General features: G+C 40.9%; 2 protein-coding genes across 2 annotated transcripts; both read right to left on the bottom strand.

Annotated features, from left to right (window-relative positions):
- Window positions 1–940: 940 nt before the first annotated feature.
- Window positions 941–22,145, bottom strand: ube2h (ubiquitin-conjugating enzyme E2H (UBC8 homolog, yeast)). Its single transcript, XM_058624860.1, has 7 exons — window positions 21,869–22,145; window positions 8,542–8,618; window positions 7,503–7,577; window positions 7,347–7,386; window positions 6,530–6,582; window positions 5,519–5,647; window positions 941–5,154 (listed from the first exon to the last, which is right to left on the bottom strand). The coding sequence occupies exons 1-7, from the start codon at window positions 21,919–21,921 to the stop codon at window positions 5,030–5,032; spliced, it is 552 nt and encodes a 183-aa protein (XP_058480843.1). The 5' UTR covers window positions 21,922–22,145; the 3' UTR covers window positions 941–5,029.
- Window positions 22,146–23,001: 856 nt separating this feature from the next.
- zc3hc1 (zinc finger, C3HC-type containing 1) lies at window positions 23,002–27,719 on the bottom strand. The gene is made up of 10 exons (XM_058626252.1): window positions 27,558–27,719; window positions 26,595–26,697; window positions 26,233–26,383; window positions 26,035–26,118; window positions 25,799–25,926; window positions 25,465–25,604; window positions 25,007–25,277; window positions 24,729–24,905; window positions 24,194–24,406; window positions 23,002–24,105 (listed from the first exon to the last, which is right to left on the bottom strand). The coding sequence occupies exons 1-10, from the start codon at window positions 27,689–27,691 to the stop codon at window positions 23,998–24,000; spliced, it is 1,509 nt and encodes a 502-aa protein (XP_058482235.1). The 5' UTR covers window positions 27,692–27,719; the 3' UTR covers window positions 23,002–23,997.
- Window positions 27,720–27,995: the final 276 nt, after the last annotated feature.

Raw genomic sequence — 27,995 nt, 5'->3', positions numbered from 1 at the left:
AAAAAAAATACTACCCCTATTCTAGTAATACAAAGCTAAAGGCAAATTGGTGAAGTATTCCTTTAATCTCACAGTGTCAACAAATAAAACTCAGATATGCCACAGGAAGAAAAGCAGAAGAAAAGACTTTTTATCATATACTTGCAAATGTAACGAGGAGTTATCAAACTAGCAGATTCTCTTCCATAAACAGCATTTAGAAACACACTCCACAGGCAGATATACAGAAATACAGGAGCGAGTGTGTGTATGTGTGTGTGTGTGTGTGTGTGTGTGTCTCTGGACGTCTGCAGTTATTCATCACCACCGTTTTCAGCAGGAACACACTGGGGTTCCAGCCTCTTTCTCATGTTTCACAGCACTTCCACAGTGATCCTGCCACACAGTGGCCCATATTGTGCAAACCCTGACTTCAGAGCCCAGTGGTGGGGGGGAGAATGGCATAATGTGGTGTTACACTGACACCTTGTGGACACTTTTGTTATAGCAGGATTTCTTTTAAAGTTATTGCTGGTCTACTTCAATTAAATGTGGTGGTTTTCAGCACTTATACTGTTTTTATACACAGTCATTCATAGAGTTCTGATGAAGATAGAAGTCAGAGAGAGACCTCTGTTGAAGTAAACATTAAACATGCTGTAAATATAAATAAATATGGGCTCTGGCTGCTGGACAATAGAAATGAAGACAGTAATATGTCAGATATATGAAAAAAATACATCGTTTTTGTGGAGTTTTTCATTATATTTACTGATTATATAAATGTTAAATGTGTCTTAATTCTGTGTGTATGTAGACTCCAGAGTTTGTATTAAAAATTGACAATTTAAAAAGGTTATTAAAGACACAAGTTAATGTATTAATGACAGTTATCAGAGAGTTAAAGATTTACACACCATGGAAATTTCAGGACACATCAGAGAATCAGCATTAGACACCGTTTAAATACACATTGAATGTTTTATTAAAAAAGAAGTTATAACAGTTTATTTTATACACAACTATTTATGAGGTTATAAGCCTATTAATAGAGAGCATTGTTGTCTTTTTTGACAAGCATGCCCACTTCACAATGCAAAGAAACAAAAAAAAGAGAGAGAGGAGAAGGAGGGCAAAGACGGTAATGAAAAGAAGACCAATAAGGATGGACTTTAAAAAAACAAAACCAAAAAAAAACCTTTTTTAAACTTTTTAAATCCTCAAGTATCACACACTAGGTACCAAATACATCTTTTATAATCAATAATAACAATTTGCCTTTTTTTTCTCTTTTTTCTTTTCCATGCTGTGTGTGCCAGCCAAATCCCCCCCCCCCGATGGCAGCGAGAGGCCAGCGCGGGGCACAAATCCACACAAGCACAAGACAGAATTGGAGATGTGCACCAATCGAGCCTCGACTCCACACCAGAAGCATGCAAGTGCACGAGTAGACACAGTCAACACATGTGGGGGGAGGGCGGGGGAGGTAATATCACAGGATCAGGGTGCTGGCTTTCTGCAGCTGTGCTGATAAAAAAAATGGATAATGGGCCCTGGACGTCCTGTCTATGGATTAATGATAGTGCATTCATTTAGCTCAGGTCTTTCCTGGTAATTGTATGTGTGTGTGTGTGGGTGTGCAAACTGGAGGACTAAGGCCTTTTTTTTTTTCTGCAGGTCTTAGTTTTACAGAATTTTGAGTCTCCATCTGTGCCGTCACGTGACATCTAAGCTGAGTGGAGTATGTGTTTGAAAAGTGTAATCTGTACGCTCGTTTGTTTGTGCTACAGCAGAAGACGTGGAGAGGTAAAAATGAAAGATGTTGTTCAAAAATAATTGAGTGAACATTTCCCTTCGCTCTTGACGTAAGAAAGAAAACACAAAAGGCAGCGATCGTTCCTCTCGACGGTGAGTAAAAGTGAAGAGATTAAAAGAGGAGATCCGATCGGTGTCCTGTTCAACGAGAGCAACACCAGCCCGCGGCTGAGTCTGTCATCAGTTTATTGCCCAGCAGATGCAAATCAAATATTTTACCCCCCAAAAACAGGAATCTTGTTGTTTTCTTTGTTTGAAAAAGACAAAATATGATTAGTTCCCTGTTGCACCACTGCATAATAATGTGCTTTTCTTTTTTTATTATTCTCACCTCGGATAGAACCGGATTTTCAGCACTCAAAGTACAATACTGCACAAATGTAAAGTAAAACAAGGATTCCAAAGTGAATTCATAAAAACAAAAAAAAATTGGAAATGGTCATCAGTGTAAAGTCTAAGCTGAACCATAACTTCCATCAGTGGCACTTCATGATCGAGTCTAAAAACAAAAACAAAAAAAAGGAAGTTTCTTTAATGAATAAATACACATTTACAGGCAGCTTAGAGAGAGACAGAGAGAACACAAGCCAATTATTATGAAAGAGTGAATCTGCGCGCAGCTTTTAAAGGTTTGTTCGGTTTCGAGTGGACGTGGATCACCAATCTCACCACACTTTAAAAGACATGTCAAACATTCACATCGTTCTATAACATACTGCCGTGAACGTGTCGACTGTCTGCAAGAGGTAAAAAAAACAAAAAAAAAAACTTGCCAGGCTGAATGAGAACAATTATTAACCTACAATTTAAACCAGGCAAATTCATCCAATAATAAAACACTGAGAAAACACTTGAAGGAAGTGAAAATCTGTATTTGAATTGTGATTATTTGGGGCAGATTCTTTTTGGCTCTTCTGTGTTGACTAGTTTGAAATCCCTCACACTCATCTGTACAACTCTGAATCTGCAGGAAGAGGACAAGCAGGCACATCTATGGAGTATCTCACACATAACCAACCACACAACAGACACTAACTAAAGGTCTGATGAGCCATGAGCGCTTTATCAGGTTTAAGCATACCGAAGAACTAGCTACACTCTAATCTGTAATACAGCCATATAGCGTTATGTTGTTTTAGTTGAAGTCACCACCCAGAAAAAGACTAAACTATCCCGACACGTCAGAAACACGGTTTCAACGGAGATGAAGCATGAGTCACGTCCTTCCGGAGTGAAAAGGAAATTAAAAAAAGCCAAGATACAACCAAACTGTACGTATTTCAAACCTGAGCCATAACGTCTAACAATCCTACATCGGGTCAAAGACACCAGCGCCTCTCAGCCTTGGGTCATTTCCCCTAATCTGCAACAGAGTGAACATTAAGATGGGACAGGACAGATTACAGGTGGAGGAGTAAAGAGAGAAAGACTGGGATGAGTTAAAATAAAAACAAAAACAAAAAACCCAATGTGCTTTTTTTTCCTGAAACAGTTTTGGGCTCAGTTTGTGACGGTGACACTAACAAAAACAAACAAACTGAGATTTTCTTACCACTATTAAGTCAATACATGATACGGTTTTCTAGGTAGTACGACTGCCTCGTTAGCCTCCACAGGTAAAACACTCAAAAGAGAACAAGTGAAGTGTAATAGAAATCAAAGCGGGTGGGAAATAAATGTCAAAAACTCAAAATCGGCGCAATACCAATACGATCTCTTCACCCGCCACAATAAAACAAAACATGCATCAAATGAATGACACGTTTTTTTCTTTCTTTTTCAGCCCAATAATAAACCAAATCTGTACATATGAAATGAAATTAAACAACAGATCCGCTCCCTTAACGCAACGCTGCTCGAAGCCTAAAAAGGTCAAAAGGTCTGGCTCTTATTTTGAAAGCAGACACTGCTCGACGCAGTCGGGGGAACAGACCTCGGGTCTGACCGTGATGACGGGGTTAGCATGCACTGCAGCAGAGTGCAGGTAACAGTGGAATGTGAGGACTGACACTACACCAACCTGGATCTTCAATAAATCACACATTTTGTTTTTGTTTTTTGTTATTGTTGCTTTTTCTGCTTAAATTAAAACATTTTAATGCTGGTTTTCCTAAAATTCAACACAACTACATTATTTCTCTGCCTGGAAAAGTTGTTCTTGACCAATAATAAGAATATATAGAAGAAAATAAAAGCCAGAGTATACGTCGGTATAGGCGATTTGAGCTGCGTTGAACGTGAAACTGTGGCTCTGGTCTTCTTTCAGTTCCAGCAATGCTGAGTGAGTCTGACCAGAATCTCCTTTTTATGTTTTTTATTGCCTTTGTGCACATAAGAGTCCATAGTTTTTGCAGCTAGTGTGTGCGTGCGTGTGTTTCCATTCACCACACTGTCACACACACGCACACCATGTGGTTTAATTCACTTGTTTTCCCATGTCCTGACTTTGTGAAGCAGTTATTTTGTTCTGCACAGCGACGGCTGATAAACAATAAGCGTAACGAAAACTTCGGTAACAGCCAAGGTAGCGTCCAAGAAGCATTTAACGGTCTCGTGTCTGAATCAATACGCTAAAAAAAAAAAAAAAGAAAAGAAAGAAGAGATATGCTTAGGCAGCCTTTAGTACTGATGTATCAGTGTTTTTATAATATTGGCACTACACATTTTGAATCTTTACGGAAGGTGTGATTGTGCAACTTAAACAAAAACAAAAGAAATACTGTCTCGTCTACAGGTTGTCGTTGTAAAGCTGTAAACTCGGTGATGGTCAGAACCAGTTAGCATTGTTGGGGGAGGGGGGGGGGAGAAAAAAGAGAGGAAAACGGGATTCAGGTCAAACTATGTTTTAAAAAGTGAAATTTTGAGTACAGACATTATAGTTTTTTCCCCGCCTATGACGTCATATAACACACCTTAAAAATGCGGAGATAACGGGGAGAGAAATGTGAAAGCATTTGTAACGTCTTTGTCGGGGGAGGGGGCGGGGGCGGCTACAGAATGGGAGGGTGTCTGTCAAAACACACCAAAGGCTAGATATCCATAAAAATCCTTGTTTTTAGTAATAATAATAATAATAATAATAATAATAATAATAAAAAAAAATCAACTTGTTTAAATATGAATATTATAAGTCTGCTTTCTCATGGTTAGGAAATCAAATATAGTCTTTGTGGGGTTGGGGGGTGGTGGGCGGGGTTAAAGGAGGGGGTGGGAAGGTGGGGGAGCCCTCCTATCACTACAACTCCATGTCCTGGGCCTCGTCTTCTGAGAAATCAGACATGGAGCTTTCGGATGAAGAGTCGCCTGCCCCCTCTTCTTGCTCCTTCAGAGCCTCCTCTGTTGCATATTTCTGGATGTACTCTGCAGAGAGAGAGGGGACAGAAACAGAAACAGAAACAGAGGGGGGTCATTCAACAGAAACCGCATGGGAAATTAAAGTAGAGCTGTTGGATGTTGAACGTGATGTGTTTTTGTTGTTGTTATGGAAGTCTTGGGCCACACTGGACACACGGAATCATTTTCACTGTCTATTTAGCTGAGAAACTCTCATTTCTATTACTTAATTATCGGCTGTGTCAATCTGAATTTCCCCCTTAATAAAAGCCCATCTTATCTTATTCTCAAAAGAAACTCCCGCCAGATAACGTGCGACTGCTCACGCGTCCAAGTGTGGCCCCGGCCACAGAACACAGAGGGATGATATTGATCTTTTTTTGGACTGAACCTTTGATTTTCTGCTTGTACTCCTCTGGCCGGTGAAGGTACATGGCAGCTGCATCTCCATTTAAGGGGTCGATGGGGTTGGGGTAAGCCAGCAGCTGCGGCAGGAACGACTCAAAGATGTTGGTCAGGTCTGAAGAAACGGACGACATGATATCCAAAAAACATTAGAATCCATTCACACACATCAGTCCGTGATCATCCTGTGTCAAATGCTGGACCCGCACTAATCTCCTTTCCCCTTCTCTGAGCTTTCACTCAGAGATGCAGCCTGAGAGGAAATCTACCTGCAATTCTCGTTTCATCTCCTAGGTGTCAGTGTTGGGTCTGTTCAAGTTTTTCCTACAGTCCATTGTTCAGCATTATCACGTTTTAAGCCACTCAATCGGTTGCTTTTGTTCCCTCTCCTCATCGCACACAATGCTGGGTTTTAAACACAGAACAAAATCTGCAGCAAGTTCAAACTAAATATCACAAAAGTGAGTTTAGTCTTTTTTTTAAAAGCCACCTCACTTGGTTAGTAATTTAAAATATATCACAACATCTGAATATGACTTTATTCTACATTACCAGGTCATACATCTGCTGGGGATATTATCAGTGAAAAGCCATTTAGGACAATAGTAGAGAGAAGGGCACAAGGACATGGTGGGTAACACTCACACACACACACACACACAGAAAGAGAGAGACACTGTCACAGGAACAGTTAAGTATCGGGGGTTTGTGTTCATGTCTCTTACAGCTGACAGACAGTAAATCACTCCTGTCAAAGGTGACTGTTCTCTGACCTTGGTGGGCGAGGGTTTACCTCATTAGAGTTCACTTCTCCCCTCGCTAAGTAGATTAGGGCCAATTGTGCACCGATGTCTAATGCGCCCACTTCTCTGTAGCCATGGGGCCACAGCAGTCACCTTTGAGGCTTTCGGTGGCACTGGTTCAACCGTCCTCGCACATAATCAGATACGCCAGTGTGGAAACTTAATACAAACACATACACAGCGGTGTCACTTACCATAAAGGGCTGTCCATGTCTGGTTAATGACGTCTAAGCACACCGTCCCTGACCTGGGAGACCGAGAAGAAATGTTACGAGTAAAGACGGGTAAGGTCAACAGGGTCTGCTTACATCCATTTTTTCTGATCCGAATATATTTATTGTCTCATTTTGAATGCGGTTGCAGCACGTTGCAATAACATACAGGGTATTATGACTTGAAGAGGACCAACAAGAAGTTACGACACAGAATAAATAATAGAAACCTGACACATATTACACCAGGGGTCTCAAACTCAAATGACCTAAGGGCCAATGAGCATCTAGTCTGGTCAGTGGGGGCCAGTCAAGTGACAAAAAAAACACCAACTAACTGTGACTTCAGAGGGGAACGGGTCATACACACACACACACACGTTACATTTACACTGCACTTTACACAACATTGGAATACTTTAACTGTTAAGATTGGTATATGTTGTTCCTGGTGATAAGTACTATGCAATAATATCCACTGACACACAGTATTATTCTTGGCCTTTGTGAGGTCAGAGTCTCATTCAGGGAGGAGGCACAGGTTCAGCCTGTCCGCCCTGACAGACCGACACCCACCCACCTTTATGGACTGCCCAGAGCAACAAAAATGCTTTGGATATTTGGATATTTGTGTGACTGCACTAAAGTTGGTGGCTTATAATCAAGTAACAGCATAGAATTTCTTTTGTTTTCTAAAACTTCCAAATAGGAAAAAGTAACACAGGAAACATTAGGATAGACTGTATATTAAAATGACAGGATAACCACTTGGTTCAATACACAAAGTAATTCAACTTACGCTTCATCAATGTTGGGATGAAAAATCTTGTTCATGAATCCTGAAAGAAAAAAAGCAGGGATGAGAACTGCATAAAAAGGAGGTAAATAAGAAATAACAATGCTCAGTACTGATAATAATAATAATATAATAATGATATGACACTAGATTTCCTACCTATTGATGGTGATTTAAAAGGGTATTTGTCTGGAAGATCTACTCGCACCTTCCACACACCTCCCTCATATGGTGCTGCACATGACGAGGGGACACAGAGAAGAGAGAGAGAGAGAGAGAACATGACTTGACAATCCACTGAGCCTCATATTCCATCCTCCGCACACTGGAGCGGAGTTAAACCCATACTCTCTCACACTCTTTTCTCCTTTACTCAAAACACAACAGAGGGGGAGAGCTGCTTGAGAAATGAGCTATACATGCCTCCCCTCTCTCTCTCTCTCCCTCCCTCTGCCACTTCATTTCATTCCATGAATATATTTGCACCCGGGAGAAATCTTCACTTCCAAATCACTTCACAAAATGCACCGACATCAAAGAGAATGGAGAATTAGATTGTGTTCGAGTGTGCGGTGCTGTCCCAGAATAGCTGTGTGTAACAGGACCCTCATGTGCCCGACTGAAACTGAGCAGAGCATGTAGATGAAGTGCAAACACAGTGACTGAGGATAAATGGCAGTAATCCTGCGCATACTGACACCAGTATCATCTTATTCGGCATAGTTTTGAGGAATCATAGATCACCCACTTCCTCTATTTATTGGTGTAAAAGTGACAGTGGTTTTGAGTGGGACAGATGATGCCAAAAGCATACAAAGTAAGTAATTCCTGTTGGTGAGACCGCCCTTGTCATAATTCCCCCTCAAGCCTGTCTCCTCTCTGCTTCACACTTAGGGGCCCTCAGGCCTGGTTTCAGTCCTGGCTTGCTGGAAAGAACAGCTTTTCTAACCAGGAGAACAACAGACAATGTAACATGTCTGAGCAAAAAAAAAGGAGGGAGGGTTTATCAAAGAACAGTGAAGATTCTTAAGTGGAGTACACACATTTTTTTTTTCCTTGGATGAAAAACCAGCCAAGAACACAGACATCTGGGACTCATTTGAGTCCAAGGAGGATATACTGTAGCTTGTTTAATGTGTTGGTAAAAAAAACAAAAAACAACAACATTTAGCTGAAATCAGAATAGACAAACACTTACTTCCTTGTGGTCCGAAAAACTTGACTACAAATTCATTGAGTCCGCTGAGGATGGTGACTTCATGCTTGCTCTCGATGCTGTAAATGTCGTTAAGGAGGAGAAAGCTTCATGTGACCAAGTGCGTGCACATAAACGTAAAGTACTCAACCTGTGCCGCCACAATGATGAAGAGCGCTTGAATAGTATCCAGGGTCACTGGCTGACAATATGTCCTCTCTAGATTGTTAATTCAGCTGCAGCTTTTTTTTTTTTTTTTTCTCCCGGTGATGTTTTGTTACAGGAAAGACATTAGCTGTGTGACCTTTTCGCCTCTCCTCTACCCAAACATCATTCTTCCATACCGCACAGACTTACGAGGACTAATGAGTGAAACGACAGCTTCTGACAGTAAACACAAATCAATGCATGGTTTGTGTTCGGAATCGCAAGCACACAAACACACTTAAGTTGGCCAGTAGAGCATATTGAGCCATCTTTATGAAGCACACAGGCCTCCTCCCACCTGTCACTTTCTAACAGCACCACTGGACATAAAACACAAGTCCTGCTGGATAAAACCAAGCACAGAAGGGTTTACGTTGTAGCAGTTAACTGTTTCCACACATGCTGGTAACGAACTTGGCAAACAACAGCTCCCTGCCTTGACTTTGTTGCAGCATTCGAGTTAAACGACAGCTTTATAGGAATGATTCAATGAAACTTTTGAGACAAATATAAAATCATGATTATCTTCTGATACCAATATCAGTTCATTCTACAGTTTCCTTTTGCCAATATCTGATCAGGATCAGATGATACCAATCCTAAATATCGACTCAATTTACTAAGCACAATATCTACCTATAATGTCAGTGTGCAGTTACCGTTATTTATGGAAGTCAACAAGTCGGACCCCAATCAGACCTGGTATAAACATCCGTCCTCAGTGATCTGCTCACGGCCAGATTGTGCCAAGTACAGGTCTGAGCGGAAAAGGTCCTAATCCATGCTGAAAGCATCCTCAGATCTGATCACAGAAACCACATTGGGAGGTGGTTCGTGGACGCATTTATGCACATTCCTGAGCTGCATGAATGCAGCCTGTCCTCGGAATAGATTAGAGACCGCCTCCTCAGCTGATGTCGTAGATTCACGATTATGACACTAATCAGCCCGCATAAATTCATTTATCTGCAGCCACCACCGCAATATAAAATCTGCTCACCAGTGGCCAAAACTTTAAATTCAGCACAATGAGAGATTTGATCAAATCAAGCTCATTTCTCTCCCCTCTTCTACTACTCGTGCACACACACACAAATCAGCCTAGACAAACAGGCTGATCTGATCATGTGGTCACATTCAGGATGCATTTTAATTCCAGGTGTGAACTGTCCTAGTCAACATGACCTAGCCATGATAGGATCACTGAGCGTGGATGTTAATTCCAGGTTTGAACAGGGCCTAAGTGACTAAAACATAAACATCTAATGCACAAATTTAACGCCTGAGCTTTAGGAGAACTGCATTCATCCACAAGAGGGTTTATAGTTTACAGAGGAAGTAATCATCCACTGTTTTCCTCTATGGACGTAATTAAAATAATAACCAACCACGGTCCCCAGTCTGAACACAAATCGTTTACAGGAAAATAATTTCCCTTTCAAGAGAGCAGAGGGAAGTAGCACAGTGAATAAAGTTCATCTGAGGAGAAAATAAACTACAAACTATGTAAAAGAAAGAGGGGAAATGATCTCACAGAGAGGAAAGAGTTAAAGGCTGACAGAACACATCACATTAAAGACAGAGATAAGGGGGGGAGAAAAAAACACTTTTCTCTGCCACGCAGTAGCAGATGGCTTGACAATCCCGATTGAGTGTGTATCCCATTAGCTACAGCACTGACCCCCAAAGGGTTAAATCAAACTTGAGGTTATTTTAAGCTCTGGTCGAGTCTGCAAGAGACTGAATCCCTGGCTTCAGCAAGGAAATGTGTCATTGTCAGACAGAAGAGGAACCTGTCTGCACCGGCTTATGTTGGAGAAGCCTGACTGTGACTCTTTGATTCAATAAGTAAAGCAGCATGAACAACCACTACCACCACCAGTGCAATGTGGATCTGAAGCAACATCATTTCTTGTCGGACTATGTGCATTAGGTTTACTTTATGCAGCTCACACACATCTACAAGTGCACCAAACCACTAGTGAAACCACTGGTGTGGAGTTAATGCAAGTCTAACCAGCTATGCAGAGAGGGGGGATGGTATAGACCTGTGTGCATTATGTTATGGAAGACAGAGTAGCCGAGTGAATATTAACTATTAAAAAGGGTTGAGTAGAGGTATGCAGAACTTAACTTTTACCACAATAACAAGCAGGCTGAAATGACAGATCAGTGTCTTAAAGATCTGTAAATGAAATCTTGGTGAAACTACAGTGTGACATCGGGAGGAGTTAGGGAAAGGATGTAGCTCATATTGCAACAACCGACTTGTCACATACTGCAATACTTTGATAATGATGCAAATACAACCTACACACACACACACTCTGCTTTCATCCGACAACTCCACATCACACACACAGTCAAAGAACACTGGGCTTCCTCACAAAACCTGCAGTTCATTCATTGTGTCATCCGCTTCTGAACCAAAGTCGATTTCCAAAACCATGGATTTATTTCGACGGGAGCGTTGCCATTCTCTATGAGATCATGTCACAGTGTTTTCATACAGAGATACACCCAAGGCTCCCAGCAGCACTCCCTCTTAATCTCACCTAGTAAACAACTACAAGTCTCACTGGTTACCACTGGCGCTAAAGGAGTTTGGCAAGTCTATGAGAACAGCTCCCAAGGAGAGCTTGTAAATTCACACACGCAGAGTGAGCGATGACAAAAGATGACAGACAAAATGAACTGGATTGGCCGGACATACAGTGCATACTATATATACGCTATAAATCTCACTTATTTGTTTTTGGCTTTTTAAATGAATGTGACATGACACACACACACTCCATCAAGGAAGGGCAAACAGGTTTTAACTCAATGGCAGAAAGGAAGACAACAGGGACTTAACTCACACAACGTGTATGAAATGCTCAAGCAACAAATAAACTTTACAGCAGACCATTTTCGAAATGAAATAGTAGGACAAACATAGATTGACATAGAACATTGGCATTAATTAGGGATTCCACTCCAGCTCTAAAACATCCAGGGTCATGCTATTGTTCAACTGTCAGGGTAGGGTCACACTAAATACTTTACAGTTTTGAGACATAATTGCACTGTATGGTCATTATTGCAGTGCTAAAACAACAAATCTGTTGGTGCCCATGTCTTTCTGACAGGATTTGACTCACGACCCATATAACACACTAATTGTAACCCAGTGACGATTCAGTTTCACTACCAAATGACAAGCATTTAAATGTTCTGCATTCCCAACATAACTCTCTGTTCAGCACCCCCCCCCCCCCCCCAACCAACCTTGGATTAGTAAAGATAAGTCATAATCTGTAGATGGGTCAATATCCTTTTACACACACACACACACACACACATATATATATAATCTGATTCATAGAGACAAATCAATCCAGAACGTGGACAAACAATCGTTCACGATGTTGAAAACGTGACAAAGTGTATTCAAGGTCAATGCGATGCTGATTTTGAACTTTATAATGGATAATAAAATGGTCAAGTGTAAAAATATGCAGTAAATAGCATTTACAGTTGTGGTCTAGACATGTCTTGTTTTCGTTCTGGTCCGTTCAGGCCACTATCCCTGTGTGACCCACGATCAAAATATCCCACCCTAACCAAGTGTCTAAATATGGAAAACAAACATGATGGAGAATCATAAACAGCGCTCTGTCAGTCTGTCAGTGTCAGCGACACTTGGACATTTCTCTCATGGCACTGTTGGATTTGTTGAAAAGGACGCAGTGTCTAAAAGATCAGCGAGAGAAACATGAGGGAAACTATGTAGAATTTAAGAATGGACAGAAGAAGCAGTGTTTGTGTTTCAGACTAAGAAAACAAAGCTAAGATTTCTGCTTCAATGATGCCAATACCTCCCAAATGCCAGCAGGGTGACGCAATGTAAAAAAAAAGAAAAGAAAAGAGAGTAGCATAAGTTCAACCAACAATAAAAGGATGCAACAGGGGGAGAAAAGAGAGGAAGATAAGGAGATCGCTGTTGGGGAATTAAGTGAAAAAAAGAAATGTGACCCAGAGTGATGCCAGAGGAGAGGCAAAGAGAAAGTGATGCAGAGATAATAAACGAAAAGAGTAAATGTCAATCAAGCCTTGCAGGCAGATCTGTGAACGTGAATGACATCACTGCTGTGGACTGCAGACAAACGATGACAGTTTTGCCTGAGTGCACAGCACAGACACACAAACGGGCAAACCCAGGGTCTGGATTTGATTAGAATGGCTTAAGTCGATCCACATTTCCAGGTAATGTATGCTACATTCGTCAGATGTCGGTCTATCCCATCCATTTTATACATATAATATGTCACATTATAAATACCCCGCTGATATTTAACAGCTAATAATAGAGGTGAGGCGGATTTTTATGCCACATCCTGCCACTGGTAAGCACCATCTATAGTGTATAGTGTAGGTATGCAGCTTACTGCATACCTACACTATAGGCTGAACTTAATACTGACACCAATAGTCTTTGTTTTGGTTGTGTTGGCTTAAAGAAATGAAACGATAATTATAAGGATGTATTTCAGTGCACATGGACTGGATTATGCTCCTTTGTCAAAGGTGTTTTTTGTTTTTTTAAATGGCAACTAACGTGTATTTGGCCACAGCTTTGTTCAGATATGAGGTACTCAGGCAGCAATGTCTCTTTCATTTCACCTCTTTACAAAGAGATTGCAACGGCAAATGTACAATCAAAGGCCTTGCAGATGAAAGACAGGAAATATAGCAGCAGTCCTCGGGGGTGTAAACAATGGGGAGGCTTCCTCCAACAACAGACTACACACAATCATACTGTATCAAATAAAATGCAAAGGCTAATATTCATTATTACCCACATATGATTAAGAAAGAATGGTCACTTTTAAGTCAGCAAGCTACATTTTGCACTCGGAACAAAAGAAAAAAGCTTTGTAGAGCTTAAACACAACAACAACAACAACAAAGTTGATACCAACAAAACAACAAAGCAGTGCCTTCGTCTTCCTTCTAAAACAGGCTCTGTGCCCACTTGCTGATATGGGTACTTAATGAAAGACTGCCAGAGGAAGATTAATTTTCTTAGGCTTATTGTGTGTGTATGGTTTGTTTTTACTCATCTGCATTCTCTACCAGCACCTTTATCTTTAACTGCATTCTAGCCTTGTTTGAAAATGTATTTGTGTTTCTCAATTCAACTTTCTATGTATTAGTGCAAAGCACTGAGCCAAGCAGGATTATTGTATGACCTCAACAACACTCCGCAGCCTGAAAACAGAGGCAGCTCGTGTAGCACAGCAACCAGCCTGCCATAGCAGGCAGGGTGAGTGACAGGCAGGGGTGTTGTGGTGAGAGTGTGATTTAATCAGCTCACCACCAAACAAACACCGGTTCCTCTGCAGCCGTTACCAGTCAACCTCGCTGACCCTCTTCTTTGCTTTTTTCCTCTCACACTAAGGTCAACTCTCTCCCATCTGTTTTCTTCCTTTTATTCCCAATCAAGTCAAACTCTACTTAATGTTAATGAAGATGTGGTGCCTTACTGGATCATTTCAGCTCCTTGAAAACACCAACTCAATGACTCTGTAAACAGATAATCCTGTCATTATATTGTGGGCTTCAAGGGGGATGAAGACCAAAAAATGAAGAGACAAAAAAAACTAAATCTCCAGTTCAGCCAGCCTGCAGATGGCTCAATACAAATGTTCACACCCATGGGTGCTCGAATGCACACAAGTGAATTTCATTTGCTCCTTACAAAAAATAGAAACTGGACGGAAAAATGACAACACAATGAACTGCACTGTAAGAGTAGAGTAGGTGCCACTTTGCACATAGTACAAGATATGGTAAAGAATGGTAAATGGTCTGTATTTATCTAGCACTTCTCTCTTCTTGATGACCAATCAAAGCTGCTTTACACTACCGTTTGCCATTCACCTGCTCTCTTACACAGCATCTACACATATAGCACATCTACATGCAGCACGTTTTCTTGTACACATCAATCATACACTGCTGCCACAGTTGTTAGGTGCAACTAGGGGTTAAGGGTCTCCATTGGTAAGTAGATTAACGGAGCCGGGAATCAAACACATGACCTTCCAGTTGAAGAATGGCCCACTTTACCAGTGATGCTCAGCCCTTAGTGGGCTTTGTTCAATGACAGAACAGAGGTACTAGAGGTAATAATGTGTTAAATGCACATTTCTACCACTAAGGTCTCTCGTTAAAAACAATAACAAAAGGCCAAGTTTGATGACATCTCAAAGCAGCATGGAATCACAGGCACTGTTGTTTCATTTGGTTCCCCTATGCGTTTGCATATTTGGGGGGAGCACGGCAGAGCGTGCAGCAATGAGTAGGCTTGATTTATTAAATAAACAAATCTAATGAAAAACAAAAGACATCGCACTGGCTAAATAGTAGCACCGAACACTTCATTCCTCACCCTGATGTTTCATGGGAAGGGTTAAGCACATGATGTCATTACGAGGTGAATTAATAGTAATTATTTATATGGATTTAAAGAGCGTTGGAGAAATTTTGACTCATCTAAGTACAATATTCAAGAAAATATATAACATTAAAGCTCATTGTTCTTTACATATATTCATGCAGAAATGTTACATGTTATATCTTTATATGTGTTGATAGTACACAACTATGAAGTAGAGTCATGCTACAACTTGCAGGCTTTGATGAAAGAAAAGATGTAACACCTTTCATTACAGGTGCAATGATAGGAACAGCACTGGAGTCATTCCAGCTGCTCTAAGAGATCTAACTATGACAACCTGAGCAAGTCAACATAGCTAGAGGGGTCTTAACGGCTTGTACTACAACATACTGTACTTGTAAACAGATTTAACACGTGAGAGTTCTATGTGGAATCAAAGCAGAAGAATGAATGATTATTCCTTCAAAGAGTTGGCTCGAACAGTACTGATTTACAGAGAGATTTGGGCAGAACTATGTGGGGAGGAGACATTGTAAAGAAAAAAAACAATGTAGTTAGATGACTACAAGGTCCACAAGCACACTTTCAAAAATCAGGACGTTTTTGGACAGTAAGCTACTTTATAAAACAAGAAAGAAGAATATCCTTTACTGCACTACATCAGTTTAAAATGTTTAATACCCTTGCAACATCATGTCACTATAATGCAACGGCTGGTTTACACGGTCTGTTCTAGAAGCACTCAAGTGTTTGAATACTGATGGGCCACTTGGTGCCAGCATGTGCAGCCTGTGCAAAAGAAAAAAAAAATCCCAGCAGGTTTTACATATCAATAGACGTACGGCCCCAAATGGCTGACTCACTGAAATCCACATGTAAATTGTCTGGTAGCTGTTGAGTGAAGAAAATTATGACAAATGAATACCTGTTTAATTTCTGCTTTGAAAAAAACCCATCACTTTTTGTTTTATATTTATATTTTATATATTTAACCCTAACCAAAAAACAAATCTGCTAAATTGAATTGCAACAAGTGTATATATTTATAGTTTACCCCTGAGGCCAAAACACCTTTGGATGAACCTTTCTAACAAGCAATACAGCACACGTCTTGGAAATTCTAAAAGCAGTCTTTGACCATCATCATTTGCATAATGCAAATGCAGAGAAACACAATAAAGGCCAACTTTTTAAAAGCCCCCACAAAAAGAATGCAATAAAAATACCAAACAATGCTAAGCAGTTAATCCAAATACCATAATCAATGCAAATTTGGTTTCCATTAGATACAGGCCTCAAGACACTGTGCTTAGCTGACGGCTACCTCGCTGCATGAGAGCTGGGCCAGCACAGTACTGCTCAGGCGAAGTTCTTTGTCTTCACTGGTGAGGGATGAGAGCCCACCCACTGCAATCAAATGTGAATCCTTCAGCTGCGTCTGCTCTCAGCCCCTCACTAAATCAACAGCCCATTTGCAGCAGTGTCTGTGTGTATGCATGTGCTTGAGCCGTGCATGTATACACAAATGAAATGACCATTAATGATCAAAAAACTGAGCCAGGAGGAACAATGACCTGGATCTGAGGCATCTGTCTAATGATCTAAATCTAAAAGACAAGATCCACTGTGAGTTGTGAAGACAAAGAAAACACCGAATTTCAACAGTGCCATGCAGAGGAAACTGCACGCTTACCAGAATTTCAGCATCTGTGTGTAAGAAAGACACAAAGCTAATTTTATCAACTTGACACACATGAGAGAGAGAGGTGTAAAAACCAGATATAGTCAAGTAAAGGGCGTGGCTAGTGTAGTGCACACTTGATAAGGCTAATTTGTGTATGATATTTTAGCCTACAACTTTAAGTCAACATTTTTAGACAACTGGATTCAGTGTCACTGGCCCATAAGACCAAACGTGCTGTTGTCACTCGATTTTCCACATGAAAGCAGCAGTGGATGTCAGCAGCCAAAGCAGGCTGAACTCCCAAGTGCCAGAAAAAAATATCATGCAAAACAAAGAGAGGAACTTCAGTCCATCTGTTTTTGTAAGGGAACTCAGCCATGCATGCAGGAAGCCTCGCTATTTGTACTATGGGATTAACAGTAAGGGCCTCAAATCTCCTACCGTCAGAGATGCCTTGCTCCCGAACACCCAGAACAGGACTGCCAATCAAGGTGGGGTACCCCATGACTAGAGGGGGGCCTCATCTACCATTTACTAAGTTATATTATGCTCAGTCATGGAGAAATTAAAAGCAGGAGGCGCAAGACTTCCCTTGGGTCTAGATGAAGTAACACATTTTTAAGCATAAGCTTCAGACAAAGACAAGAAGAAACTGTGCCGTTTTAAACATTTAGTCTTAAGAAGACAACGTTTTGAAAAACGCATCTCACAACAGCAGCTTTGGACTCAACACTGGTAAGATATGAAGACGCACATAACATCTACATGAATCACTGTATGCCAAAGCTTTTTTTATATCACATAACTTGGTTGGAGAAGAAAAACATTTTTCCACTAATTACATTCTTTTCATGACTCTCCACAAGCACACAGCCCAAAAACCACAAAATATAAATCTTAAGGCATACACTGTATTTGACTGTATACAAAACAAAACCATTTGAATTTTGGCATTATATATTTAGCTTCCAGAGGACATGAAAATATCATAAATATCTCTGTTCAGACTTTGTAATTCCATACTATTACTGGTATATTGTGTACACTGGATAGGTTTTCCATACGTTGTCTATGTCAGCGTTTGAGCTTCTTACTATCGGTTAAATATTAACCCTGAGAAAAATGGCAGAGAAACCCTGCTGCTATCAATTCCTTATCTCTCGGACAGAAACAGGCAAAAAAAGGCCTAGTTCCTTCCCTATATTAAAGTGTATGTAATTGTTTTAGTCCTGCGTTATAGCGTCTGGTGCAGATTTGCTGCTTGCGACTGTATGACATGATCTGACAAAGCAGCAGGAGGTGGACGTCTGAGGGGCTCCTGTAAACGGCTAAAACACAAAAGACTTTGCTGCTTATGCTATCCGGATGTCATCTTACAACGGTACAATGGGGCTGAAACACCAAGCAGAGAGGAGAGATGGTTTGGTATTCCACTCAGGGAGGGGAGAGGGATGTGGTGATGAAGGGGGTGGGAATAGGTTTAAATGAAAAAAAAAGAAAGGAAAAAAAGGCAGTGATGTGGCAGATACTGCCCCAACAAGCTAACCCTGATCGTGGACAACTGAATGAATCGGGATTACTGAAAGCCAAGAGCTGTCTCAACAGTCAATTCATGATGAAAAGAAATCCTGGGGAATTAACAGCCTGAAAATGTAAACTCACCTTGAATTGTGAAAGACAGAAGCACAAACATGACACATGGCATGCTTAAATCATCTGATAATTCTGTTTTGGGTTAAAAGACAAAGACCATATATACACACACTGGTATAAATGCCGGGTATCGTAATGATACTGGGCCTGATGAAGCATGCAACACCCCTCGCAACAACTCGCCACAGTCTTGGATACAATTGACTGGAGGCCATGCTTCACAGAACTACGAGCCGCACTGTGAGAGACTTAAAGGACTATAAAGGAATACACAACTCTAATTTTCAAACCTAAGACGCTGTTCAGACACTAAGAAGTGCAGTTTTATAGGGCGCTTTACTTTTCCTTCATCTTATGTATGTACATGCATTAGCTTATTAAAATTCAATGACATAAAATAAACATCCCTCATGTTGATTATGTAAAATGTACAGATAACCCTATATATTGCATTTTTGTTCCACTCACTGTATTAGCATCCACAGGCCAGAGACCATAAGGGCTTGTGTTAGCATTCACAATAGGCTTAGTCCTTTGTAATCTACCTGTGCTCAAATTCCAGCAGCTTACAGCTTGAGAGAATTTGTAAAGAGAGTAGGCCAATGATGAATACATACAAATAATAGCACAACTACCTACACAGTTTGTGCAGTCAACCCCACACAATAGGCTGAATGTAAAGCTCTTTCGAATGACACCGTCTAATAAGACTCTTTTTCAAGAGCAGCACGTTCACAAAAGAAAGCATCGTGTCCAACAGTGAGAGTGAATTCAGAGAATATGCAGGTCACTAGAGAATAACTCTAATTTAAGGTTTTAGCCAGGAATACAGCCTGGCAAATATTGGACAAAAAATAAGTTGTCCCTAGCCATTCGAAGCTGTACGTTTGCAGGGGCAGAGAGGGGTGAAGGATTAAGGGAATTCTGAAAAAGCTGCATAAAGTTGGTGGAAACCAACTTTTTTTCCATTTCCACTGTCATTTTTTTTCAAAAAGAACAGAGTTCAGACTACAACAATCACCATAGTAATGCAAACACAGGACTTATATTTGTTCCTAAAGCAGGCTGCCATTCAAGTACATGCTGAGGTCATTCTGACATTCATTTTCATGAATCCCCTAATGGTCTCCGCTCCAGATTCTCAGCTCTCCAGTGGCCACGGCAAATTAATGCGTGAGGGCTCACAGTGTCAGCACATGAGAAAGAAGCTGCTCCTGTCTAAAAGGCAGTGTGAGTTTCAGGGTTTGGTTACAGCAGAGGGAGACACAGGCATATGGAGCACAGAGAGGAGGTTGTTACAGCTAGTTTTGCTCTGGGGACACAAACAGAAGGAAGGAACTGTTGCCCGAAGCAGTCCATACTTCAGCCCAACAAGCCAGCATAGTCAGCAGTGAACCAATGAGCCATATATAAGCAACTAAATCTCAACTTTGCATACCTACTTTTAAACACTACAGTGGGCAGGGTCTTTGACAGACTGTAGCTGTTCCCAACACTTGCTGACCACTGCTAACTCATAGTATCCTAAAACACACCCGTCATTGTATGGAATTGAGCAGGTGGCATGCAGCAAACCTGCTCTTGCCCGTCAGTCAAGCGGCTTAGGAAGGAGAGGGGGTTCAACTACTACAAGGCTCTGCGAGTGAATGAGTCTGCTACAGTTCTGAAAGGCTGTTGCTCTGTCTGTTTCAGCACCGGTGGTTCATATAGCCTACACATCAGCAAAGTTCAGTGCATGTGTGTGTGGGGGAGGGGGGGGACAGAAACTTGCTCAAACAAGCACTGTTGTTAGTTAGCATATGTACCAAATTGCCTCAGGCAGCAGGCCAAAACAACAAGGACATTTTTGCTTTAAAAGAACTAGCTGCAGCCTCTTTGTGTTGACGTGTATTCACATATTGAAGCCACATGCAGTTATATACCTCACTCTACTGTGGCGGTATGAGGCAGGATGTAGTATGAAATGCATAATGTGTTGCATAAGGCAGATAGGTTATGTCTCAGAGTTAAAATAACTTTGAATACAGTGACTTATGAAAAACCTAAAAGATAAAACTACTTGGTAGTCACATTTGGTTTGTTTTGACCTGCTCAGTTTGAGACCCATATTTGACTAAAAGCTTTACTGCCATCCCATCAGCTGTTCTTAGGCCCTCCCTCTAGTGGTTTCCGGCTAGTAACAGACTACCCAATCATTAAGCTGGCTTTCACTGTGCTGGGACAAAAACAAAAATACCTGTTCATACTGTTCCTTTAAAACACTGTGTGGAATGGAAATATGTCATTCTGGTTTATTTTTAGAGTCTCCTAGTCAGCCCTGGACAAATAATTTACAGTTTAAGCATAAAAGAGGTGACAACAAGAGCAGAGTAGATGTTGTCTAAAAGTTCAAGCATTTCACAGTGAAAATCGACTGCAGACTCATGACACCTGCTGTGCCACTTCACAAACTCATATCCACTTCCAATACTCATAACACAACAAATTATAACCACTGTAAACTGATGTAACTTGACCTTCCACATGTTTCCCTGCAGGCACTTTCGTACAGTGAGAAACACAGATCAGGTGGCCATTTTGATGTTGAAATTAACCAGCAGACCAACAAGCCAGTTCAGCAGCGTCACAAGGTAACATTTCAAGTGGCTGATAAAATAACAACATTGCCAAAAACCCCAAGTAAGGTTACAAACCAAAGCACACAGGGCCTAGATTTATACACGAGCTTCAAAAGGGCTGATATCTTTACTAAAGCAGAACAAAAGACAGCAGCATTTTCAGGTGACGTTAGCCTTACGTTATGTAAACAAGCTCCTGTATCAGCGTGTAAACGGACAGTTTGACTTGACTCCCTTGACAAACAACAGGCTGGATAAAGAAACTCAACTAACATAATGTCTTTTTCTAATCAAATCAACCGCTGCCAAATCTATAGGTGTTGGAGCAAGATAAGAGACATTGTGTGAAACTGGGTTTTTTCGGGTGTTGCAGTACATTTTCAAATAAAGACTACAAGCTAGTCAGCTAACGTCAACGTCACAAAAATACTGAGTTGGAAAACGGCTGAAAGGACACGGGACCGATGTGATTAGCTAATAGAGCTGTCCCGATGAGCAAAGGAAGGCTCGCAGGACAGGAATAGCTAGCACTTGGCTTTGCTAGCAAAATGTTGTTTACACAAAAACACCAATCATTCACAATGAGAGCTCTGTATCTAAAGGTTAGCATTACACACAAGATACATCAACAAACACGGTTTCCTCGTATTATACAAACATTTAACTGGACACACTTGAATATGCAGCGACTGAGATACTGTTGTTTATGTTCAGAAAGGATACAGTTTCACCACATCGGTATCCATTCGCCTTTTACCCGGACTTGGAGACGACATTTTTGGCTATTTCCACCGCAGAACACCAGTGAGTAAACTGAACGCTAGCCCCCGAAACGCTAGACAACCTAGCTAACGGCACTACCCCAAATTTAACATTTGCTTTCGGAAATGTTCCCAACAAAACGTCTATACAGTTCAATGTCTCTCTGTCCTACTGACTGGCTGAGCTTACGTTAGACCTACACTGTTCAGAGGCTTCCAGCGTTCTGACCATGTTTCTGACAAGCTGGGATCCCTCCGCGTGCGCCGTCATACCTGCGCGACAAAACGTCATCATCAAAGGCCATCGGTGTAGTTCTTTTTTCTTTGTCTTTCAAGTTGATGTGACAACAAAGTGCCTTTCAAACTGAACTTGATGCGTGTGGATTGTGTTTGGAAAGCCTTGAAAACACTCAACGTTTATTTTCTGTAATGCAGTTTTGGATCTGGCTGGACGTTGAAACAGATGCTCGTTTGCTCCTTTGACAGTTATCAGGTTTTTTTATTTTTTAATTGACTGTCTCTCAGATGCAATATCACATTTAGTAAATATTATTGGGTAAACATCACATTCATACACGCAAATCAAAGAAATGTTAAGCCTCGCTCCATTTTAAATACAGCTGAACACGTACCTGTCTTAGATTAGTACAATAACTTCCATATGAAGTCATGACCAAGTCTCTGTATATTTAAATATCCTTGCACTGTACTTGATTTAAATTAGTCAACCAAACCAATTATAAGAACGGAGTTGCCAGATTAAAGCAACTGTCTGAATGGGAAACTACGATCTGATGACCTTAACCTGACATGGCTTGATCCGATCATGATCTGGAGTGTTGTGATTCTAATCTCATTTTTTGCCTCTTACAGACACTGTTCAATAGACGATACAATCAAACTGTGAGATTGTCATCCATTCCTGTCAGTAACTTTTCACAAGCAATTCTTAGTCCCATGACCATGACCTCCATCACAGTACAAAAGTGCCTTTTAATATTGCATTAGATGACAATTCTTAATATCAATCTCATAATACAGTGGTGGAAACTCTGGTACAAAAACAATATCAGAAACCAAATAAAGATCATGCACTTCATTCAAAATTTTATTTGACAAAGTAGTTTTTTGATTTACTGTTGAACGTATTTAAAATGCAGTGACACACATTGTTTAATTGTCACACCATCAGGCAATTGGTTAAAATGTGTGCAGACTACAAAATGGCTGCCCTTTTGAAGTTGATGTCTGTTACTCCTGCTTTGCGTCAGAGCAACAACAAATGGCGTGTAAGCCTCCAGATGAGCATTTTTATTTAAACCTTAAAAGAAAATTCTACCAAGAGAAAAGAGTGAGGACTGGATTAGCATTGAGATGTCACAGGGAGGCAAAAAGAAAACACAGGATATCTGATTCTAATTTAAAACAGGTTTTAAGCTCATGATACATTTCTGCCTGCCTGCAATAATCAGTATTTTCTTTTTCTTTTTTAATAAAAAGAATGTTCGTTACAAAGACACCTCATATCCACACCAAAACAGTACAAATACAAAAAGGACTTTCTCACAGTTTGTTTTTTTTGCTAATCTGAGGTTAATGTTTCACTCCCATAAATGACTCAATATACAATGAAGGTAAACATTACCAATCCAGTGTTGAGCCATTTCTTTTCTTATGATCAAGGACTCCATGTCTCATACACTCCACAGAAACACAGAACATCAGGATGTCACGACTGAGTCACTACTGAGGCAGACTTTAAGTAAGTGCCTGGCTTGTGGCCAGTATCTATACCGAGTCATGTACTATTACTTAATGACTATACATGCACACACAGAATGCAAGGCCATATAGACTGCAAGCTTTTCACAAAATTCAAGTGTTTCAAAGCCATACAGGCATTCTTCACTTACTTAACTGTTCACAGAGAAGATACTTACTCACTTGTTTAAAAGCACAATAAACTTTCTATCCCTCCAGAAACACCTCGACAGTAAACATGACATTATGGGATGACACACTGACATGATAGGACACTGCTGTCATTGATGCTTCCGTTTCTGTACTGCAAAAACACGTCGATCCATCTATTCATTGCCGAGATGGCGTTTCGTTGGAAGCAATCTGCTGAGACGGAGTGCAGGATCCTTGCCACTGACGGAATATAGCAAACACTCTTTTAGACTTTTCACGAGCGTCCTGCAAAGAAAGAGGAAAAAGATGAAATGGGACATTCCACGTTTGATCACTCTATTATGAAATATAACCACCAGAAATTTTGATTTGCCTGTGCTGGACTGCCTCCTGGTGGGCCAGAGTTCTTCTTCATGGGCATGAGGAGATCAAGTGCAGCCTTCCAGCCCTGCTGATGAAGTTCTGAGTCTCCATCATCAAATGGAATAACCCCTTCATCCACATTCTCCTGTCCCACAGAGATCCATGGACACCAGTCTCTGTGCTGAGTGAGAGGGTCAAATGTGTTTTTGGGAAGGAGCTCATCCTGAAATGAAAGGATCAAATAAGCGGTTTGTGATAGCACATGGCTGAAAATACTCTCTTCTAAATCTAGAATATGCTTTTATACAAAATGGCAGTGCTTGTTGCCATGTATTAGTGTTGTTAGTCCCTCTAAGGAAAGTCCTAATTCTGCAGTCCATAGTGGTGGAGCACTATGGAGAGCAACAGTTGGAGTTAAAGCTTAATCACAGCCCTCAATAACAAACGGCAAAACCTTTCATATTTGACTATTTCAATATCACCATCAGTTACAGATCAAAGTCTGCCATGACTTCAAAACTTCAAACAAAAATGTTGGTTCTTACAGGACCACCAATGGAGGAAAAGCACAGGCGTTTAGAGGGGTGTTGTAGATTGTCTCCCTGTCCTCTGCTGCGAGTTGCAGGTCTCTTTCCCTTGGACAAAGGACTTGGCAGCTCCTCACTGGGGCTTGGTGAGTCCCTGCTTCGAGCCCGCAGGGGCACAGGAGAGTTTCCTTCACCCTAATATACATTACAACATTGTTTGAATGATTTCTTACTTAAATGAGTATGTGATTACAAGCCCAGCTTAGCTGGTTGACCTTCATTTGCATTAAACGTACCTGGTCAGTGCGCATGGTGTCCTGGCTCCTAAGTTTCATGCGACATGGAGTTGTGGCAGGTGTGGGTGAGGCAGATGAGGAACGGTCTCCTTGGGCCTCGTTCGTTGCTGCTGCGGCAGTACCTGTTGCTTGAGGAGACTGGCCAAGAGTGCTTGCTAGGGCCTCTCCATCACCACCTGCTCCCTCCATCTGATGGAAGTTCCACAAACCCACCTTTCGCATACAACAGGAGCAGGTGAGGATGGGCAGGTTCATGGCATACAGAGCTGGGCTGGGAATAAAAATTAAAAAATCCTTGGTTAAGACATCATCAGGTGGGGGAGTGGGGGCAGTTTTAAGAACACACTCACATATTCTTTAATTATACATTAGTCATAGACATCATTGTGTTGGAGCTCCTGTGAGTATCTTTACAGCAAAAATCAGTGTTTTATGGAAGGAAGTTTTTTTTGTCTTACCTTGCTGCCCAGCCACAGAGAGAAACGATGCATGCAGCCACCTGGACAGCCAGAGGTTCAGAGCATGGAGTTCCTCCCTTTCTTTTTTGTTCTTCCTCAACAAGCTGTAGTATAACACTGATAACGTCCTCAGTCAAAGACTACAAAAAAAGAGTGGAGAACACCTGTAAATAACTCAAAATCCTGTTACACTCATATTATTTCTGCAATAATCAGATCATCCTCTCTATAATCCCTATCCTCTATAAAGATAACCTTTTCCTGTAATATGAATAATGTTGAGTGTTTTGGAGGGTGTTTTTTTGTCACAATGTTAAGACTTCTCATAACTCACCATAGATTTCAGCTGCTCTGGCTTCATGGCTGGCAGCTGCTGTGCAAGGACACAGGCACCGTGGAAGCGTTCCAAGAAGGCTGCTAGGAGTGTTGATGGTTCACAGGCTGGAACGAGCCAGAGTCGCTCTAAAATAAAATCAACATTCACATTGGATGTGGACCTCGGGCTTAATTCAAATGAAATGAAATGACCATGTACACAGTGCTTGCAAAAAAAAGAAAAAAAGATCTTACCTGGACATGGAAAATCGGGCCAAGGACAGAACTTTTCATGCTGCGTCTGAAGCTGCCTTGATATCTCTGCAATGCGGGATTCATCTATTTAAAAGAAGAGAGTTTCTTAATACGTTACTCTAGCATAACCTTTCCAAAATAAAGTGTGCCCTTGTTATGTTATTGACATTCTCTGCCTTCTCTTAAAAATATGCTTACATTTTTCAATGTCAAGAGTTGGTTGTAGTGAAGTGCATAGAAAAGCCTGGCAGCTGGAGCACTTGAGCATATCGCAGCCAACGTTGACCCAGCCATATCTGGCGCACATCAGTGGGGACAATATGCGGGGTTTGCCTGTCCATTTCAAGCAGTGCTCCGCTAAGGAAAACTTTCACTCAGCCTCAAAACAAGTACTGTCACACTCATTATCACTCAAATTAAAATAGATAATTATGCATGTCCAAGGTGGATACTTTAAGTTGCATGATAAATCAAAAGCATATCAAAAAGACAGATTAAGAAGTGCTTTCATTATAAGTGATCGCATGCCTTAGACTGGGTCACAAGTTTAAAAAGGATATTGAATAGGATTCCACTCTTGAAAAAAATGCTTCTTTGTTCGTTGCGTCGCAAGGTGTGAGAGTGTTGTTCTTTGCTTCCAGAACTTTCAAATCTCCATGTTCACTGAAGACAGAGAGAGAGCGAGAGAGATGTTTTATTGTCATTCAAAATGATACATGTCAAGAACACATCTGCACAAATGAATGAAGAATGTATATATAATTTATAAAGTTTTTATTTGCTTCATGTAATATATTACATATTTTTAAAATGCTTTTGTGCAGACTCTAAAATTCTACTATGAGCTAGACTTTTTCCCCCCAGACTTCTTCAAGAGTCTAACACAAAATTACAGACTTTTCAAGGTCTGGAAAACAGCGTTTACAATACAATATCCATCCAACATAAATATAATGTACTCTACATTGTACATCTTGTTTCTTTAAATACATATGGACTGATGGACAGAAAGGCTTGGTGCAGGCAGGACAAAGTCTAGTTGGGCTGGTAAACAGTGAATGGGCTGTAAACTTCACTTCACTGAACCTTGTGAAGAGAAAACATGGAGCAAAGTTCAAATCCTCCCTTTTGTTTAACACCAACTGCCTGTTATACCGATGCAGAATAAAATCAAACATGCATTTGACCTGACAGGAAATTTAAACCAACACACAAGAGTTAAGTTTTAAGGTCCCCACCCCCTTTATCTGCTACCCTGCACAAACGCGATTAGACAACGACTGCAACAGAGCAAAACATTGTTGAGCAAAATTAATTAACGCAATACATTGTCGCCATACGTGAACTCCTAATTCTGACCAACATTCTCTTTTAAAAAACCCAAAAAACTTGTTTCTGCACAAATCGCGTGGATTGAAGGCGGCTAAAGTTGCAGCGCTGCCAGGCTACAGTGGCTAACCACACTAGCTAACGTGAAGCTATACTTTAAATCAGTCCCTTGTGCGTTTGTTCAGAAATTGCACCTGTTGGATCCGCCGTCTGTCGATGACACCCCTTCACGGAGGATTTCGCGGACTTTCTCCGGAGATACCACAGAAGATCTTTGAAGATTAGAGCTGCCCAGGCGATCCCCGCTGCTGCTGCTGAGCGTCGCCATGTTCGGTTCTGGTGTCCCCAGAAAATAGACCCAGCAAACAAACGTTCCGCTTTGTAAGAGGAGGGGTGAGGGTCCCCTGCCCTCTTCTCATCCAGCCTCAGTTTTACATGTGTTAAAATTGATAAATGCTCTCAGAAAACATTTATATGTATTTAAAACATTGTAGATGATAATCACCACTATAACCAACCAGGATCAAAGCATCTAACACAACCCATCATTGATCCTGATTTGGGATTTGAGTATAGCCACTAAAATGTAAGGAATTTATATAATTGAAAAATAAATTTATATTTGATTATGA

The sequence above is a fragment of the Solea solea genome, chromosome 3 (genome assembly GCF_958295425.1).
Source record: "Solea solea chromosome 3, fSolSol10.1, whole genome shotgun sequence".
Taxonomy (NCBI): Eukaryota; Metazoa; Chordata; class Actinopteri; order Pleuronectiformes; family Soleidae; genus Solea; species Solea solea.
Note: the sequence above shows the minus strand (reverse complement) of the source record. Positions and strands in the feature narration are given on the sequence as shown.

Bases quoted from the DNA above. Each gene is read 5' to 3' on its own strand.
- ube2h (XM_058624860.1), bottom strand. From the start codon at position 21,921: ATGTCGTCTCCAAGTCCGGGTAAAAGGCGAATGGATACCGATGTGGTG. The intron at 7,578-8,541 runs GTAAGTGTTTGT...CGTCATGTGCAG, and splicing joins GTTTTTCGGACCACAAGGAA to CACCATATGAGGGAGGTGTG. The intron at 5,155-5,518 runs GTTCAGTCCAAA...CTCTCTCTGCAG, and splicing joins GTACAAGCAGAAAATCAAAG to AGTACATCCAGAAATATGCA.
- zc3hc1 (XM_058626252.1), bottom strand. From the start codon at position 27,691: ATGGCGACGCTCAGCAGCAGCAGCGGGGATCGCCTGGGCAGCTCTAAT. The intron at 26,119-26,232 runs GTAAGCATATTT...TCTTTTAAATAG, and splicing joins AACTCTTGACATTGAAAAAT to ATGAATCCCGCATTGCAGAG. The intron at 24,906-25,006 runs GTACGTTTAATG...AATGTATATTAG, and splicing joins ACACCATGCGCACTGACCAG to GGTGAAGGAAACTCTCCTGT.